Here is a 17,204-nt window from a genome sequence, read left to right on the forward strand (position 1 = left end):
AACAAGATATAGAAAAGTTAGAAAAGTTACTAAAAATTAAAAAATATAGAAAATAATTTTTATACATATGACTCAAAAAAATAATTAGAGAGTGAAATTTAGAATAATTCTTGGAGATGCTCTAAAGTTATAGGACTCTATTAGGCTTCTATTATATTTCATTTTTTCTGTTAATCTGATTTTCTAAAACATAAAATTGAAATAACTAATGGTTAATTCGGTTTTGATTAATTAGATTTTATTTTTCGGTTTCAATTTATTTTGTCGTGCTGGTCGCTGCTCCGTCTTCTCCAAACTTCTTGGCTAGCGCTGTGCCTAGACCTCGACGTGGACCCGATCTAATAAAAAACCCCACATGGCGGTGCACATCCACCGTCCGTTCCAGCCCAACAAACCCTAACGCCATGGATCCGCTGTGCCATACCGTACACGCGCCGCCCCCATATACCCGCACGGCGCACGATCATCCGATTCAACCGCTTGCCGAACCCACCGTTCGCGGGTCGTCACTTTGCACCGGATCCGCGTTTGCGGGCGAATCAAAATGCCTGGCCTGGGACCACCCGCATATGGCCCAGCGCGCCGGGAAGACGCGGATCCACCGGTCCCGCCCGATCGGACGGCCGGCCCGGGCGCGAGGAGCCACTAGGCGTGGTGGCGGCGTCGCGGAGATAAAAAGGCTTTACCCAGGAAGGCATCGCCCTCTCTTTCTCAAAGTTCGGAGTCGAGGCCGCCGCCCAGACCGCCTCCCCTTCCCCGCCTCCGGTGCCCAAGGCCAGGGTGAGTCTCGTGTCCCGCCAGGCTTCTTTCCCGTCCTCTGTTCCCGATTTAGGCTCGTGTTCTCGTTCCTATTTGTGGCGATCCGTCCGGCATGCCTTCTGTTATATAGATCTGCTCTCCCCGTCCGTGTTCGTCACGTAGATCGATTATTTCCGGTTTAGGCTTGGATTGTTTGTGGTAGCCTCGGCCTTTGGAGTTCATTCAGATCGGTGATTCCTGCGTCGGGTAAGGGCGGTTGATACTCTCCTAGTTCATCTATACTTGAGATCTACTCCGTTTCTCCATAGGTGTGTGCGTCGCAGTGGATTTAATGCTCCGTTTTTCCTGGAGCCTTGGAATATTTAGATCTTTATGGAGTCTTTTTAGATCGTGAGATAATTGGTTGGTAATCAGGTAAGTGGGAAGAAAAAATTGTCGTATTTTGACCGCTGTTTTGTCATAGTGTCGGTGCCGCGTTAGATCTGTCTGTTATGAGCCGTGGATGGCGATCTGACGGCAGGCGCCCGTCTCATTAGTACTTGGATAACTACCATTGTTTCAGTTTTTTTTCAGTTCTTGAAAGTACTGAGTAATAGAGTGCACACCTATACTTTTGACATGCTATGATGTTCTTCGCTGGTTTTGTAATTAGATTTGTAAATCATGGTAATCTTTGAATGTTAAATTTTCTGAACTGTTTGAGCATGCTACAATGGGCTGTCTTGCTGTAAATTTTATTGATTCATTTTTATGCATCTGTTCTATTTTGATGATTGTTGTCAAAACTAGAGTTATGGAACATGAAAAATATAAATGTGTATGTTTGTATAGTTGCATTCATTGTTTATTTCTGTCTAATAGTTTATCTGTTAGTGTTTGCACGGAGGCTCTCTGCTTCAGTTAGATGTGTCTAGCTTTGATTTGTTCTTACTCTATATTGAAACTGTAAAATATACTCATCCTTTTTTGCACAGGTGCGGAGGTCTTATTTTGTTTCTCTTTATGTAATGTCCTAAGTTTTGTGTGTTGACATTATGTTGCAGCCAACAGTTTTGAGGTGGTAATGGCGGACCAGGCTAACCAACCCACTGTCCTTCATAAGCTAGGTGGCCAGTTCCACCTGAGCTCCAGCTTCTCTGAAGGTGTACGGGCCCGTAACATCTGCCCTTCTTTCTCACCTTATGAAAGGAGATTTGCCACGAGGAACTACATGACCCAGAGCCTTTGGGGCCCTTCAATGTCTGTTAGCGGTGGCATCAATGTTCCAGTGATGCCGACTCCGCTTTTTGCCAATGCTCCAGCCGAGAAAGGTGGCAAAAACTTCATGATTGATTTCATGATGGGCGGTGTTTCAGCTGCTGTTTCGAAGACTGCAGCTGCTCCCATTGAACGAGTGAAGCTGCTTATTCAGAATCAGGATGAGATGATCAAGTCTGGTAGGCTATCAGAGCCGTACAAGGGTATTGCTGATTGCTTCAAACGTACCATCAAGGATGAGGGTTTCTCTTCCTTGTGGAGGGGTAACACTGCTAATGTTATTCGTTACTTCCCTACTCAGGTAGCCCACACATTCCATTATATTTTGTACTGAGTAACTATTGTAAATATGTTGAAACTGCATGGTCTTTCAGTACCTAAATTATTGAATGCTCATTATGGTTTTCCTGATCTTGCCGTGTGTACAAGTTACTGATTATAATTTAACTTATATATTACTAATTGTCTTAATATCTTTGTCCTAGGCTTTGAACTTTGCGTTTAAGGACTACTTCAAGAGGCTGTTCAACTTCAAGAAGGACAGGGATGGTTACTGGAAGTGGTTTGCTGGCAACCTGGCCTCTGGTGGTGCTGCTGGTGCTTCCTCTTTGTTTTTTGTGTACTCCCTGGATTATGCGAGGACAAGGTTGGCCAATGATGCCAAGGCTGCCAAGGGAGGAGGCGATAGACAATTCAATGGTCTTGTGGATGTCTACCGCAAGACACTCAAATCTGATGGTATTGCTGGGCTTTACCGTGGATTTAACATATCTTGTGTTGGAATTATTGTTTATCGTGGCCTGTATTTCGGACTTTACGATTCTATCAAGCCAGTTGTCCTCACTGGCAGCCTCCAGGTTTGCATAATGTCTCTCTCTCTCTCAATGTATTTTGCTTTTGCCTGTGTGAGCTATAAGATGTTTCTCTCTTTTGCAGGACAACTTCTTTGCCAGTTTTGCTCTGGGTTGGCTGATCACCAACGGTGCTGGTCTTGCATCTTACCCCATTGATACTGTCCGCAGAAGGATGATGATGACTTCTGGTGAGGCTGTCAAGTACAAGAGCTCATTGGACGCATTCCAGCAGATCCTTAAGAAGGAAGGCCCCAAGTCCCTGTTCAAGGGTGCTGGTGCTAACATTCTTCGTGCCATTGCTGGCGCTGGTGTGCTTTCTGGCTACGACCAGCTCCAGATCCTCTTCTTCGGAAAGAAGTACGGCTCCGGCGGTGCTTAAATGGAGAAAAATGATGACGAACAAGAGCAGTTCGCTCCCGGTCCAGCCCAGTCAGGATCTGGTCAAGTTTTTGCCTTTCATATCGAAGAAATTAATAATTTATGTAGGAGAATTTTTCCAACATTCGTTTTGGGCGGAGACATTGATCTCAAAACACTCGTAACTGTCCTACTAGGTGGTGGCATGGGTCCCCAAAACATGGTCATAGGGTGTGTCTAGTCTGCCCTTCGTTGCAGCCGGGCAATTTTCCTTACATATATTGCCTTTAATCAAGTATCAGATGAGTGTCAAGTCGCTGCGGTTAATTGTTTGTTTTTCTTATGCTTTGCTTGATTGTGATAGCATTTTTATTATGACTGGGTTTCTTGAGAATGGTGCATTTGGTTTACATGTGCGTCAGAAAGACTTTGTACCAGCCGTTGGGATTGCTGCAGCCGCAATGTAGAAAAAATAGAAGCCGTTTTTAAATAAACTGGAATAAGCCGTAGCGATATTGTAGAAAAATAGGCTTAGGCTCAAATGGTAGAGTACTAGGCAATGTTTCCGTTTGAAGAATGGTTAAACAAGTGTTAACCCCATTTTTAAGGTCAAACCGTCATGTACCGGTTGACATGTACCGGGTCATGTAGCTGTTTGATGAAATGCATAAACAAATGCTCATGACATTTTTAAGCACGAAACGTCTAGGTACCAGGTAGTTGTACCCCGTTTGATGAAATGCTAAACGAAACGAGTACTCATGGTAGATAGAGCATCCTTGGAAGACCATAGATTGTATGATTAAATCGATTGTGGAATTGTAAAGTTGCTTTGTCGAATGGTTTTGTATAATTTAGCATTCTAGGGTCATTCTAAGTTGAAAGTTTCGTAGTGTCCCAGCATTTTATTCAAAACGTGGTCACGTCATTAAAGATGTTTACCTCCTCATTTCTAAAATAAATGTACTTCTATCTCTATTCTAGAAAAATGTACTTCCAGCATTGTTTGAGAATATTGATGCGAGGACTCGAGTACTCAGGGTTGGGTGTGCCCCATGCCCCGGACCCTTGGGTCTATACTTGTGCTCTGTGGTTCGGCTATGAGCAAAATTAATAATATAACCAACTGCTCGTTTGTAGCATATCTTATAACTGATATGTATAATGGTTAGCTCTTTATAATTAATATATGGTCCATTAATCTCTCTCACACATTTTTTTGGTTATCATGTATAGTTGGTTGTTAGTTTATAACTCACTTTTACTCTCTCTCCTCTCTTCCATATCAGCATTTAGCCGCTTTATAGCCAGCTATTATACTTGCTCTGAACGCGAGGGAGTGCCCCGAGGTCTTGAGGCTCCTAGGGGGTTGTTATGGCAGGATATGATGGACATCTTATTCCTTTGTCCTAAGGTCAAGTTTGATAGAGGATTAGGCCTCTGCCCTAGCGGGAGATAGGGTAGGTTCCTAGCTCCATGATGGTTTTTATGATGGAATTCTCGAATGTGTCTTGACAAACATTTGAGGGTATAACCTTCTCTAGATGCTAACATTGGTCCCTAGAGGTTTGTCGCTGGACTGATCCTATAAACATGCTCATATTTCTTATTAGACTACTAATAAAATAGATTTCGAGTAAGCTAATGGATGACAATGAACTCTAAATTTTACAATATAAGATTTGAAGATCGAATCGGATTATTATCAGGCCCTATTTCTATTTATTTTTGAACTAAAATATATTTAGTGCCCTATCATTTTATTAAGAATTATTTCGATCGTGATCCATTATCACCCTAAATAAGCTTCGTACTCACCACATCATTGAGGGTATGCGCAAGTGATGTGACAATCACACCACACCCCCTAGGGCCATGTTCGTTTGATCCCAAAACCATAGGGATTGAGGGGGATTGGAAGGGATTGAAGAGGATTTTGACTTGTAGGGGATTTAATCCCCCTCAATCCCTATGGATTGGCACAAAACGAACATGGCCTAGGTGGGCAAGCGCAAGGGGAGGATTAAAACAGCTAGAAAAATGACCCATCCTGATCCACGGGGCAAGGCCTATGCCTTCTCTTCTCTTGCTATGACCCCGTTTGGTTAGAGAGACTAATTTTTAGTTCCTGATTTTTAGTCCCGTTTAGTCCATATTTTACCAAATAGAAGGACTAAAGTAGAGACTAATTGGTTTTAGTCTCTAATCCCTCACATGAGTGCTAAAAGAGACTAAAGGACAACATTTACTTCAATTGCTCTTGTCTAGAAATCTGGCGCCATACACAGTAAACAAGAAAAAGAGTATTTCGGTCTTTATGTGTCGCATTTAATCTATTTAGAATTTGTTTAGTCCCTATAACTAAACAGGGTATGGACTAAGATTTAGTCTATGGACTAAAGTTTAGTCATAGGACTAATAGAACCAAACTAGGTCTATATCGGGCTACCATTTGGATGTTGCATGGGCTAAAATTGCCGCAGGTCTTTTTCACCGCGTCTTTGTTAATCCACGGGGAAGGAAAAAAACTCCTCTGCCCTCGCGTTTCTCGTTCCCGTCGCGTCAGTCTCGTCTCGTCCGTCTCTCTCTCAGCAGCCATGGCGCCTAGGGTTTGTGCCACCAGCGCCAGCCATGGCCGCTCACTCCATTCGTAGGAAACATGTCCCCATTCTGAGATCCATTGCTGCCCTCCATCCCCACGCGCCCACGGATCAGGAGTGGTCGTTCTCAGCCATTTACAACCGCGTTTCAGGAGCCGTATTTCGAGATCGTATAGCGAAGAATCGCTCGTTCTCAGCCACAGATCAGGAGTGATCGTTCTCAGCCACGGTGCATGGATGTAGAGTGGTCATTCACCAAAGGCCGACATACCCCTACTACCCTCCATTCCGAGATTGGCAGCAGATCAGGAGCGAACGACGTTTGTAGCCAGTCATCACTCCACTCAACGCGGTCTGCAGTCGATCAAGAGCGTAGCAGAAGTTTCAGGTAATCAACTTCTCAGTTCTTGCAGGCGTTGCACTTTGATGTCTCCATTGGTAGTAGTAAGTGTCAAAAAAGCAAATATTTCCTCTCCTCCCGCTCTTGTAGAAGCACCGAACAAGTGCATAGTAATTTAATAAAGAAGGATGCTTCAAGATTTGGTGCCCGCATTTTTTTATCTTCACAGTTTCCCGTCGCACACAACATCTGTTGATCACAATCAGTGGCGGACGCAGGACAAAAATTCAGGGTAGGCCAAAAAATCACATGATAAAATCAAGCCATACCGTAAACAACTACTGTCGCATAAAATTCAAGTTTTATATCAATACATGATACAAAATTCAAAGAAAAAACCATATAAAAAAAACAAACATACCATTAAGTTCTTGTTGACCGAGGCAATTGCATCCTTCTAGTTTTGAGTAATAAGCTCATCATCAACGGATTTGAAGATCTCTTTCTCAGTGTAGCAAACCATTAAATCATTCAACCAATCATCTTCAATCTTGTTACGCAATTCTCTCTTAATTATATTCATAGCTGAAAATGTTCTTTCAACACTTGCTGTTGACACAGGTAATAATAGGGCCAACTCAATTAGCTTGTAGACTAAAGGAAACACAACATGCTTTCCAGCCTGAACCATCTTAATAGAAAGAGATGCAATATCTTCACAAGTACTAAAAGCAGCATGCCTTCTCACATGAACAATATATGTCTCGAGTTGCTCTCTTAACATTGCACGATCAACAACTGTGAAATCTTGATCATATAACTTAGCAAGCTTAACAAGCTTCTCCAAATTGAACATAGAAAATGACTTCTTTGGATCAAGGCAAGCAAAACCAACTAGCAACTCACTTGAAACTTCACTGAACCGATGACACAACTCTGTATTGATTTTATCAAGAATAACAAAAAAATATCTCGGTGCGGTAGTAGTGAAGATTTGTGACTGTGAATCCATCTCGCCTTGATCGACCTCTAATAGGTACTTCTGCATCCATGTCTACCACAAGAATACCCTTATTAGCACATCAAGTAACTCCATGGCAAGAACAATATCAACACTCTTCCTTTGCAACATTTGAGAGAGCTAGCGGAGGGCGAAAGGAGCAGCGCCTGCAGCCTGCAGTTGGGGGCGGCGGCGGCGGCTTCTCCTAGAGGCTAGAAAACCACAGGCTTCTAGAAAACCACGGCAAAGCTAACATGCCTCGATCAGGTCTCAAATGCAGTTAGCTAACGGGCCTGAAGACTCAGTTTATTTTGGCCCATCATACATTTTATTATTTATACACTTTTACAGTAAACTATATTATATATATAAGTAGTTTCAAAATTTCAGGGGGGGGCATGGCCTACTTTGCCCCCCCTGTACGTCCGCCTCTGATCACAATTGCACGAGCTTGTTGCATGAACTCAAATGACGGGGATATGTGATCATCAGAGCTGTGTTGTGCTGTGCCATCAATTTGTTTACTAGTCACTGGCGCGCGCCCTGCGCGCGTTAGAATATTTTTTCTAATTTGATTACTGCAGATGTTATATGTTTATATGAAATAGAGTTACATGAGTTGTGATCAGAGTCAACATTTTTGTTCATTACGTAGAATTAGGCTGTTATATTTACATAAATTGTTTTCAAAGAGCTGAGCAGGTCATAATATATAATTATACATATGTTGCAAAATAGACATTATGCAACTCAAAAGGTGTCTGAGTGAAAATTTAGTCCTCGGAGGATTTGATGTCCATTTCTTTTCCGATGCATATCGTCCCTTGTTTGAATATGTAAACGAATTTTAGAATTTAATAGTCAGTCTAGTATGTAATATATTCCATAGGAAAATATAAGATTTTTATTATTCTGAAATGCAGCCGGGACCTTTTTCTCTTTTTTCCTGACGGCAACATGACATGTGCAAGGACCTGGAAGTATCCAGTTGAATGTGTTGACCCTAGATGCTACGGGAAGGTTCTAGTCGCTGCTGCAGGCCGTGCGATACCTTCCCAGCCATTGACAGAATATCGAATGGCTGTAAGAATTTAAGCCGACGTGGACGCACGTATTTCCTCCTTTGCTCCCCGCTCTTTATCTATAGAATTGGCATCATTATATATTATTATTTTCCTAATTTCTTGCCATGACATTTTGTCAATTCATCAGACAGCAGAATTATAAGAATCTTGGTGCAGTGGTGGACCGATTGTTGTATGACATGTACAAGAATCTGGGTTGTTTCATACTGATACTTAGGTACAACATCACGTTGACTTGTCCACAATTTAGGAATATAATTCTCACAATTTAGGAATATAATTCTGTGCATTTAATGTTTTTTGGTAATAGAAGGAAAACTATTTTTATACATCAGCAGGTCTATAGTTATTTTGGTGCAGCCAGAATTTGGTGTCGTTTCAAAGCATGGGATTGCAGACTCACCGAATTTCCTAATCCATTTTGCAATGCTTCTTCTTGTTGTAATGCTTTGCAGAATGATTAAGCTTCTGTTACATGGCTTTGATGCATGGTGAAGTGGTCTAGGTATTGCAGATTCATGAATGAAGACTACAACAATTTAATTACTTCACATAGATCCTTGCTTAATAGAACCAACGACACATAATCCTGATGAATGCCTTCTTTGAATCGGAACCCTGATGAATGTTATTGCGAGCGAATTTCTTTGTATTTGCTGTCTGCATTTGCTGCACACATATTAATCCAAGAATTGCTTACTAGAACAACAGCGACGCTTACAATTTTATGTAACTGTTTCACTTTTATGTAACTTCAGGCCTAATCTACATTTTTGGCTTCTTTGTATCGTGGCTGCTGATGGTTCTTACAAGCTGATGGCTACTGATGGTGCTTACATTTTCCGCTTCTTTGTATTTGGATTTTGAATATTGTAGTGAAGGTTCACATGAGGAACTCTTGTATGAACTTTGGAATGGTTAACTTTGGTGTACCTTGTGGCAATTAGCCTTTTATGAACTTTGGAATGTTTTCATTCAATGCATGTATTTATACTGAACAAAGTTTATCTTTGCTACTAATTTCATGTATTGCATCAACATTTTACAATCATTTGCTTTACCCTATTTTTTCTAATTTTCTTTGTTGGTCAGGATTTTAATCCCTGCCTCTCCCAAATGGACATCGGTTAAAATCACCCCTAGTGGATTCTAATCACCTAGTAGGACAGGGGTGTACAGGGTGGAAATTCCCTGCGGGGTATCCATGTGCATTTTGTACCCAAAGAAGCCCTGACAAAGCATATTCATATCGTGATCTAGCTGTTATTCGGCACTAATAACAATGGAGCCGAGGTAAGGATCCATTTCCTAAATTCAAACCAGAAAGTGTGTAGTTGTGAAAAATCTTTCGCAAAAAGGGTCAAAAAGCAAAAAAGACGACAGATAGGACTACATATCCATGATTGGAGCGTGATGAACGGGACGGGGCCATATCGAACATGACCCTGGTCACTAGATAATGCTGCCCTCGTAGTCGTACATAGGGAAAGACACCGTTCAGATCTTTAACACGAGATACTCTAAAGTCTCTTCTACCCTAAATTTTAGAGAGAATTCTTCTCAAGCCTCTAAATATAGTGTACGCTACTAGATTCTCTTTATATAGAGTCTCTCTTTTTTTCTCTCTATCTGTTTAAATATATAAATCACCAGAATTAATAAAACTAAAATATGTACTATATATGTGAGTGTATAACAAATACGTATATACAAAGATAAATAAAATATGTCTATAATATAAGCATTTACATATAAAGAACGAGAGAAAATATAGGGAAGATAATCTCTACATGATGTTGTTGAAGACAGTATGAATGCGACGACCAGTTAATCTGCAGTTAAGAGTGAACCGAAGTTTCCAGCAGCAGTGTTCTTATTAGTTTTTACACAGCGAAAAACCGCCGATGATCAGAGCTTTATCCTGTTTCGTCGTACGTGCTGCCAGAAAATTCGAAACAGCCGATGATCTCATCCCCATCGCTATTCGCGCCACCTTCTTGAGAATTAAGGCTATCCGCACTCATTCAACTCTAAAAATCCACTCTAAAAAGAATATTCCGTCCTAATCAGCAATATTCTCTACTCTATACAATAATTCCATACGCTCATGTTTACTCTACATCTCAACTCTATACCAACTCCCAAGTTTTATATTATTTTTCCCACTCTCCTACCCCGCCTACCTACCTCCCCGCTCGGCACTCCGCCTCCCCCGCAGACAGCAGCCGCTCGCCTCCCCTCCACCCGCTCGCTTTTCGTCCTCCGCCTTGCCTCCACCTCCCCAGCCTCCTTCCCTCCGGCCGGCCACCGCGCCTCCTTCCCTCTTCCTCCTCCCCGGCGTCGAGCGGATCCGGGCCGGCGCGTCGCTCTCCTCTCCCACGCCGGCGCGCGCGGATCCGGCGAGGAGGCGCGCGGATCCAGCCCGGCGGCTCGCGAATCCGGCTCGGCCACGCGCGGATCCGGCCAGGCGGCTCACGAATCCGGCGAAGCCACGCGGATCCGGCGAGGAGGCGCGTGGATCTGACCCGGCGGCGCGCTGTCATCCTCCACCGGCTCCAAGACGTGGCCGCCTGCTCCTCCGTCCAAGTCCGGCATCGCGCGCGAGGAAGAGGTGGTTGTCCACGTGGAGGAATAGGGTATCCACTGCAAGACGCCATATCTGAGGTTCGAGCTCGTCTTGGGCCCGATACAGTTGGTCATACAGTCACCGCTGCAGGGATATTTTACTGTAAATGGCGATGCATCCAGTTTGCAGTCCGCGAGTGCAGATAGCCTAAAACTCCTAACAAACGCCACCACAGTTGTGCAACCTGTAGCCTGTAGAGGTTGAATTGAATCGCGTCGCGTCGGATCGTGCCCGTCACGTTGTCTGGTCTCCACTACGTCGCTTGGGGCCCGCGGGGGGAGAATTAAAGTCTCCTTATCCTCTCCGCCACCGGCGCCTGTCATCGCTGATCGTCGGATCCAAACCATCCCACCTCGCCGTCCGGCGTCCGCTCTGCCTTGCGCCGCGGTCCGTTCCCCCTTGTCCGAATCCGCCTCGGCGTGTCCGCCCTCCCTCTCCCCTCCCCTCCCCTCCCCTCCCCTCCCCTCGTGTCGTGTGCGCTCTCCTTTAGTCCTTTTGGTGTGCTCTTGGTATCTGTGCTCGCCTCTCCTCGTCTTCCTTCCTTCCTTTCCGTCCCCACCGCCCCTGCGACTCCCCGCGTGCAGCGTGCGCGCTCATTCGCCCGCCGCTCCCTGCTCGTACGACCCGCTCTTGTCTGTCTGTCTGACGCCACGCGAGAGCAGTGCCCCGATGTCGTCGGCGGTGGAGCCCGTCTCCTGCTCCAAGGTCGACGTCCCCGCCGCCGGCCCGGATCCGGAGGACGCAGCGGCGCCCGCGGGGCACGGCGAGGCGGCTCCGTGTTGCCACGAGGAGGAGGAGGAGGAGGAGGAGGAGAAGGCCCCCCAGGCCATCGACCTCGGCCCCATGGTCAGCATCAAGGAGCAGCTCGAGAAGGACAAGGTACGGGCGCTCGCTGCCAGGCACTCCCTCCAGCCGCCAGCCATTGATGCCAAACTTCTTTCCCGACGAGGAGCTAGCTCTATTCTCAAGCGCGTTTCTTACTCCTTGGGGTGGTGCGTCTGACTTGCAGGACGACGAGAGCCTGCGGCGATGGAAGGAGCAGCTCCTCGGCGGCGTGGACTTGAATTCCGTGGGAGGTAAAACTCGCAGCTGCTTAAAATTTGGAGATTTTTAAGCAAATTTTGCTGGGCGCGCGCGTCTGATTGGCTCGCGCTCGCTCGTCCGTCCTTTCGGCGCATGAATCACCCACGCGTGTGAGCTGAGATGAGATGGTCTCGTAGAAAACAAAGCCGCGGGCAAAAGCGAGAGGCGGTGGCCGGTGGGCTCGGTCGTTGAACACTTGAATTGGTCGGCCGGCCGGCGCCCCGACTTGCCGGTCGCTTCTGAAGAAAAGTGTGGAGGGGCACCGCACCGGCTATTGTTTGGTCTTCTGCAAATGATAACTGGAATAGTGCAGCTGGGGGATACCATTGCCAGCATCTTCCGGTCCTGGAAAGTGGCATACACCGGTTGTCGTTGCTGTTCTCAACTTGTGGTGTAGTTTTATCTGGTGCTTTTGGAGACATTGGCAATTTTGTCATTACGATTTGTGGGCTTCGCCAGTATGGCATCGAGCTCACAAATCATAGACACACAGATGGTCCTACCAATTACCAATCATAGATACGAGATGACATAATAACAGACAACCAAAATTAAGAGTGGCACAATCAGAAATTTCTCGGTGCTTTTGCTGCTTCTAAGATCAGCACATTGTCCTTTCGTTTATTATTAGGCTTTTCAGACGAATGGTAGTGCACATGTTCATGGCTGCATCGCGTGCGAATTACGTTGACGCCTGGAAATCTGAATTTCGAACGTCGCCTGTGCAAATGTCATGTTCGCAGAGACGCTGGAGCCGGACGTGAGGATAACGAGCCTGTCCATCCTGTCGCCCGGGCGGCGCGACATCGTCCTGCCGCTGCCGGTGGACGCCACCAAGGGCGTGTGGTTCACGCTCAAGGAAGGCTCCCCGTACCGGCTCAAGTTCACCTTCTCCGTCAGCAGCAACATCGTCTCCGGCCTGCGCTACACCAACACCGTCTGGAAGACAGGCCTCAAAGGTGAGACTGAGACACCCGCCGGACGAAGAAAGGCTGAAAGCCACCGTTTGTTATTTGTACGCACGAGAACGACCACGTCCCCTACTTGAGCTCACGGTCCGCTGGCTGTCGCGCGCGGTGCGGTGGCGCGTGCAATGCAGTTGACAGAGCCAAGGAGATGCTCGGCACGTTCAGCCCCCAGCCGGAGCCCTACACGTACGTGACGCCGGAGGACACCACCCCGTCGGGAATGTTCGCCCGGGGGTCCTACTCCGCCAGGACGAAGGTACGTACGTACCTGGATTCAGAACGAGTCAGTCAGTTCAGAACCCTTAGCTTCAGTCTTGAGAGCTGAGTTGACGAGGTCGTCTGGCATCTTGTTTTGACAGTTCCTCGACGACGACCGGAAGTGCTACCTGGAGATCAACTACGCCTTCGACATCCGCCGGGAGTGGCCGTCGGCGAGCTGACCGATCGGCCTTCGCCGGGGCGCCGGAGCAGATCGATAATCGTTTCGCTGCTCTGTGTCTTCGCTTCTCTGTGTTGGCTCGTCTTGTCCTGTCCTGTTCTATGCCTAGGTTTCGTTCACCATGTTGCTGCGCGCGCGCGCGTGTGTGTGTGAATACACCCCCGTTCCACGTGACAATTGAATGCTTTGTTGAGCTTTTGTCAGGCTCTCGTTTTTTTCTTTTTCGAATTGCATGTTGAGTTGAGAGGAATGAGAGCAATGAAGCTGCGACCCGGGAAGTGGACGGTCTAGGCACTGGGCCAGAGCCAGCCCGGAATAAGAATGGTCCAGTAGTGGGCAGGCATGAGGCTGACGAGAAGTGGACGGTCTAAGCACTGGGCCAGGCCGACCAAACACATAAAGTCTGGCTGGCCCAACACTCATACTCTTCACCAGAAAAGAAAAGGTCCGTTGGTCACTTGGTCTAGGGAGGAGGACTAGTAGGGCTTGAGTTGACACGGCGCACTGTGAGTCTGTGACGCTGGCTGCTGACCCTTTTCAGCCACACACAGACACAGAGGAGGAGGAGCGAGCCAATGGTATGCGACGCCGCTCCACGTGAGCGGAGTAAAAACCGTCACGCTACACAGGACGTGTGAGACTGTGAGCACGTTCACGCCGCGGGCCCCTTCCACCTCGTCGGTCGGTCGCATGTGCCATGTGAGGTGAGCAAACCCATTGCGAGATGAGCTACTTTTATTCGGGTTCCTGTTCCTCCGAGCTTGGCCATCTGGCCGCGCGGCCTCGGTCGGCGCCCGCGAGATCCATGCCAAGGAAATGTACTGGCGACCGACGCAGGTGAGGTGTGCCGCTCGGCCACACGGCGATTTGGCTTTTCGGCCTCCCTTACTATACGGCGTGCCGCGTGCAAGCCTGGCGATCTGGAATTTTCGGAGACGGGCTAGGTGCGGCGAGGGCATGGGCAGGCACCCCTCTGCCTACAAATTAATGCATTTCTTATTTTTAGAACTTAATAAAATCAAAAAATTGACTATACTTTTTTATAAAAATTATAAATGTCATGATATAAAATAAATACTATCTAATTAGTTATAAAATATAAATTTCTAATAAAATTTATTTGAATGAATTTAAAATAGATTAACCTATAAGATAGTATACGGCTGCACTCTCGGACGGTGCTGCCACGGCTGCAGGCCTGCAGCTGCGTCCTCTGTCCGAGAAGAATGTTGTAGGATCGGCTGGATGGCTGTGGAGCAACTGTCCAGCCAGCAGCCGAACGGAACAGAGTCGGACGGGACGGGACGGGGCGGGGCGGCGCGGCGGGCCTTGTCGGTTCTGAAGCGAGGTACCGCGCCGGAACACGCCAAACCAAGGCCGGTGACCGAGTGGCCCTTTCGGCAGCACAAATCGCAGAGGGACAAAGACGCTGTCAGGCGGTGGGCCTCGCCGAACTGTCGGTCTGATCTAAACGGGACGGATACAGCCGGATACAGGATCATCCCGTATTCTACTCTAACGTATTTCTCTTGGATACGGGACCAAATACATATAGTTAAAATTCGGGACAGATACAGGACGAGACCGGGTAATAATCCGGGTGGGTAAGAAACGGATAACAGATACTACTCGGATAGGTACCGGATAGTTGTCGTGTAGTTCGTCCCGATGATATTAATTGTCCAACCACCCAACAAATACATAAATTAAGCAATATATGATCATGTATATGATAGATCAAATGTAGGAAAGGAAACCAATAAAATTGACATCATGCAGTTCAAAGTTACTAATTACAAGGACATTGTAGAACCAACACCGCAATATTAAAAATTCATAAAATATTCTAATTTCACTCAAAAATTAGAAATAAGTTACAAAAACAAATAAACATTTTATATGAAGATAACTTAAGAGCTCATATGAAAATAATAAAGTAAAGTACTGATTATGTTGAAACTTGGATACTTATAGTGATTTTACATGTAACTTGTCGGCGTTTCGACCCCGGGGGTCCCTGAACCGACGAGTAAATTATCGCTGCGTGCCCCAGCCCAGATGGGTTGGCGCGAGACGGAACACAGAGGGGGGAAAACCACGACTTCGTGTTGTCCTGCGCCAGAGTGGATGCGCTTGCAGTAGGGGGTTACAAGCGTTCGCGAGGGAGAGAGAGAGTCCCGCGCGACCACCCTCCATATGAGGGCCCTGGACCTTCCTTTTATAGATGTAAGGAGAGAGTCCAGGTGTACAATGGGGGTGTAGCAATATGCTAACGTGTCTGGCAAAGAGGAGCCATAGCCCTATGTACATGCCAATGTGGCTGTCGGAGAGGTGCTAGAGCCCTGTGCATGCGATGTCGTGGCCGTCGGAGGAGCGCTTGGGCCCTGTAGAAGCACAGCTGTCGGGGCTGCCGGGACCTTGCTGACGTCTCCTTGCTTCCGTAGGGGGCTGAGAACTGTCGTCGTCATGGGCGCACGCGGGGTGCCATCATTACTTGTTTACCGGGGCGAGCCAGATGGGACGCCGGTCTTGTTCCCCGTAGCCTGAGCTAGCTAGGGGTAGGGTAATGATGATCCCCCCTGTGGCGTGGTCGGTCCGAGCCCGAGGTCGGGCGAGGCGGAGACTCCTCCTGAGGCTGAGGCTGGGGTCGGGCGAGGACGCGATTCCGCCCAAGGTCGAGGTTGGGGCCCTGGGGTCGGGCGAGGCGGAGTCCATCTTCCGAGGTCGAGGTCGAGGCCGAGCCCTGGGGTCGGGCGAGGCAGAGACTATCTTCCGAGGCCGAGGCGGGGGTCGAGCCCTAGGGTCGGGCGAGGCGGAGACTTCTCCTGAGGCCGAGGCCCAGGGTCGGGCGAGGCGGAGCTTCCTGTGGCGCCTGAGGTTGGACTCAGCTGCTGTCAGCCTCACTCTGGAGGGTGGCACAACAGTCGGAGCGGGGCAGGCGGCGCTGTTTTCCTGTCAGGTCAGTCAGTGGAGGGGCGAAGTGACTGCGGTCACTTCGGCCCTGCCGACTGAGGAACGTGCGTCAGGATAAGGTGTCAGGCGATCCTTGCATTGAATGCTCCTGCGATACGGTCGGTTGGCGAGGCGATCTGGCCAAGGTTGCTTCACTGCGAAGCCTGCCCGAGCTGGGTCTCGGGCGAGTCGGGGGTGCGCCCGTTGCTTTGAGGAGGCCCTCGGGCGAGGCGTGAATCCGCCTGGGTCTACTGTTCCTGCCCGAGGCTGGGCTCGAGCGAGGCGAGATCGCGTCCCTTGAGTGGACGGAGCCTTGACCTGAATTGCGCCCATCAGCCTCTGCAGTTTGCGCTGATGGTGATTACCACCCGAGTTTAGGAGTCTTGGGGGTACCCCTAATTATGGTACCCGACAGTAGCCCCCGAGCCTCAAAGGGAGTGCTGGTACTCGCTTGGAGGCTTTGTCGCAGTTTTTTGCAAGGGGACCGGCCTTTCTCGGGTACATTTTGTTCTGGTGGGTGCGCGCGAGCGCACCCGTCGGGTGTAGCCCTCGAGGCCTCGGAGGAGTGGTTTGACTCCTCCGAGGTCTTAATGCCTTTCGTGATGCCTCGGCCGGTCTGGTTGTTCCCTCATGCGATCTGATCGTAGCCCGGGTGCATGGTCAGGTTCCGAGTTCTCGGGCTGGTTTGTTGACGCTGTCAACGGTTTGGCCGGAGCCGGGTTTGCGAGAGCAGCCCCCGAGCCTCTGCATAGAGCGAGAGGACGATCAAGGACTGACTCGGCTTTTATCATACGCCCCTTCGTCGCCTTTCCGCAAGGAGGAGGGGGGGGGGGGAAGCGCCATGTTGCCCTCGGAGGACACCGAACATGGTGTCTCCAGTGAGT

At 47.9% G+C, this 17,204-nt stretch overlaps 3 protein-coding genes across 5 annotated transcripts; all 3 read left to right on the forward strand.

Moving 5' to 3' along the window:
* The first annotated feature begins 723 nt into the window (after positions 1-723).
* LOC542389 (adenine nucleotide translocator) lies at positions 724-3,621 on the forward strand. 2 transcript variants are annotated; one of them, NM_001111964.1, is made up of 4 exons: positions 724-780; positions 1,803-2,317; positions 2,502-2,873; positions 2,953-3,519. In NM_001111964.1, exons 2-4 carry the CDS (start codon positions 1,823-1,825, stop codon positions 3,247-3,249), a joined length of 1,164 nt encoding a protein of 387 aa, NP_001105434.1. In that variant the 5' UTR covers positions 724-780; positions 1,803-1,822; the 3' UTR covers positions 3,250-3,519. The 2 variants fall into 2 exon arrangements, with proteins under 2 accessions (NP_001105434.1, XP_008677791.1); XM_008679569.3 differs by having other exon boundaries at positions 768-1,005; positions 2,953-3,621.
* A 2,121-nt stretch (positions 3,622-5,742) lies between these two features.
* LOC100194148 (uncharacterized) lies at positions 5,743-9,229 on the forward strand. 2 transcript variants are annotated; one of them, XR_002750544.1, is made up of 4 exons: positions 6,126-6,215; positions 8,091-8,278; positions 8,380-8,469; positions 9,011-9,098. XR_002750544.1 is itself a non-coding variant. In XM_008680835.2 (2 exons), the coding sequence occupies exons 1-2, from the start codon at positions 6,061-6,063 to the stop codon at positions 9,117-9,119; spliced, it is 264 nt and encodes an 87-aa protein (XP_008679057.1). In that variant the 5' UTR covers positions 5,743-6,060; the 3' UTR covers positions 9,120-9,229. The 2 variants fall into 2 exon arrangements, 1 of the variants encoding a protein (XP_008679057.1); XM_008680835.2 differs by lacking the exons at positions 8,091-8,278; positions 8,380-8,469 and having other exon boundaries at positions 5,743-6,215; positions 9,011-9,229.
* A 1,225-nt stretch (positions 9,230-10,454) lies between these two features.
* LOC103654010 (rho GDP-dissociation inhibitor 1) lies at positions 10,455-13,588 on the forward strand. Its single transcript, XM_008680836.3, has 5 exons — positions 10,455-11,757; positions 11,888-11,954; positions 12,705-12,920; positions 13,061-13,185; positions 13,289-13,588. The coding sequence occupies exons 1-5, from the start codon at positions 11,548-11,550 to the stop codon at positions 13,367-13,369; spliced, it is 699 nt and encodes a 232-aa protein (XP_008679058.1). The 5' UTR covers positions 10,455-11,547; the 3' UTR covers positions 13,370-13,588.
* The last annotated feature ends 3,616 nt before the right edge of the window (positions 13,589-17,204 follow it).

Source organism: Zea mays, chromosome 4 (genome assembly GCF_902167145.1).
Source record: "Zea mays cultivar B73 chromosome 4, Zm-B73-REFERENCE-NAM-5.0, whole genome shotgun sequence".
NCBI classification, from domain to species: domain Eukaryota; kingdom Viridiplantae; phylum Streptophyta; class Magnoliopsida; order Poales; family Poaceae; genus Zea; species Zea mays.

Excerpts from the sequence above, each read along its gene's own strand:
- LOC542389 (NM_001111964.1), top strand. The coding sequence starts at position 1,823 with ATGGCGGACCAGGCTAACCAACCCACTGTCCTTCATAAGCTAGGTGGC. Across the intron at positions 2,318-2,501 it reads TTCGTTACTTCCCTACTCAG|GCTTTGAACTTTGCGTTTAA; the intron begins GTAGCCCACACA and ends TCTTTGTCCTAG. Across the intron at positions 2,874-2,952 it reads TCCTCACTGGCAGCCTCCAG|GACAACTTCTTTGCCAGTTT; the intron begins GTTTGCATAATG and ends TCTCTTTTGCAG.
- LOC100194148 (XM_008680835.2), top strand. The coding sequence starts at position 6,061 with ATGGATGTAGAGTGGTCATTCACCAAAGGCCGACATACCCCTACTACC. Across the intron at positions 6,216-9,010 it reads GAGCGTAGCAGAAGTTTCAG|GCCTAATCTACATTTTTGGC; the intron begins GTAATCAACTTC and ends ATGTAACTTCAG.
- LOC103654010 (XM_008680836.3), top strand. The coding sequence starts at position 11,548 with ATGTCGTCGGCGGTGGAGCCCGTCTCCTGCTCCAAGGTCGACGTCCCC. Across the intron at positions 11,955-12,704 it reads GGACTTGAATTCCGTGGGAG|AGACGCTGGAGCCGGACGTG; the intron begins GTAAAACTCGCA and ends TCATGTTCGCAG. Across the intron at positions 13,186-13,288 it reads CCTACTCCGCCAGGACGAAG|TTCCTCGACGACGACCGGAA; the intron begins GTACGTACGTAC and ends TTGTTTTGACAG.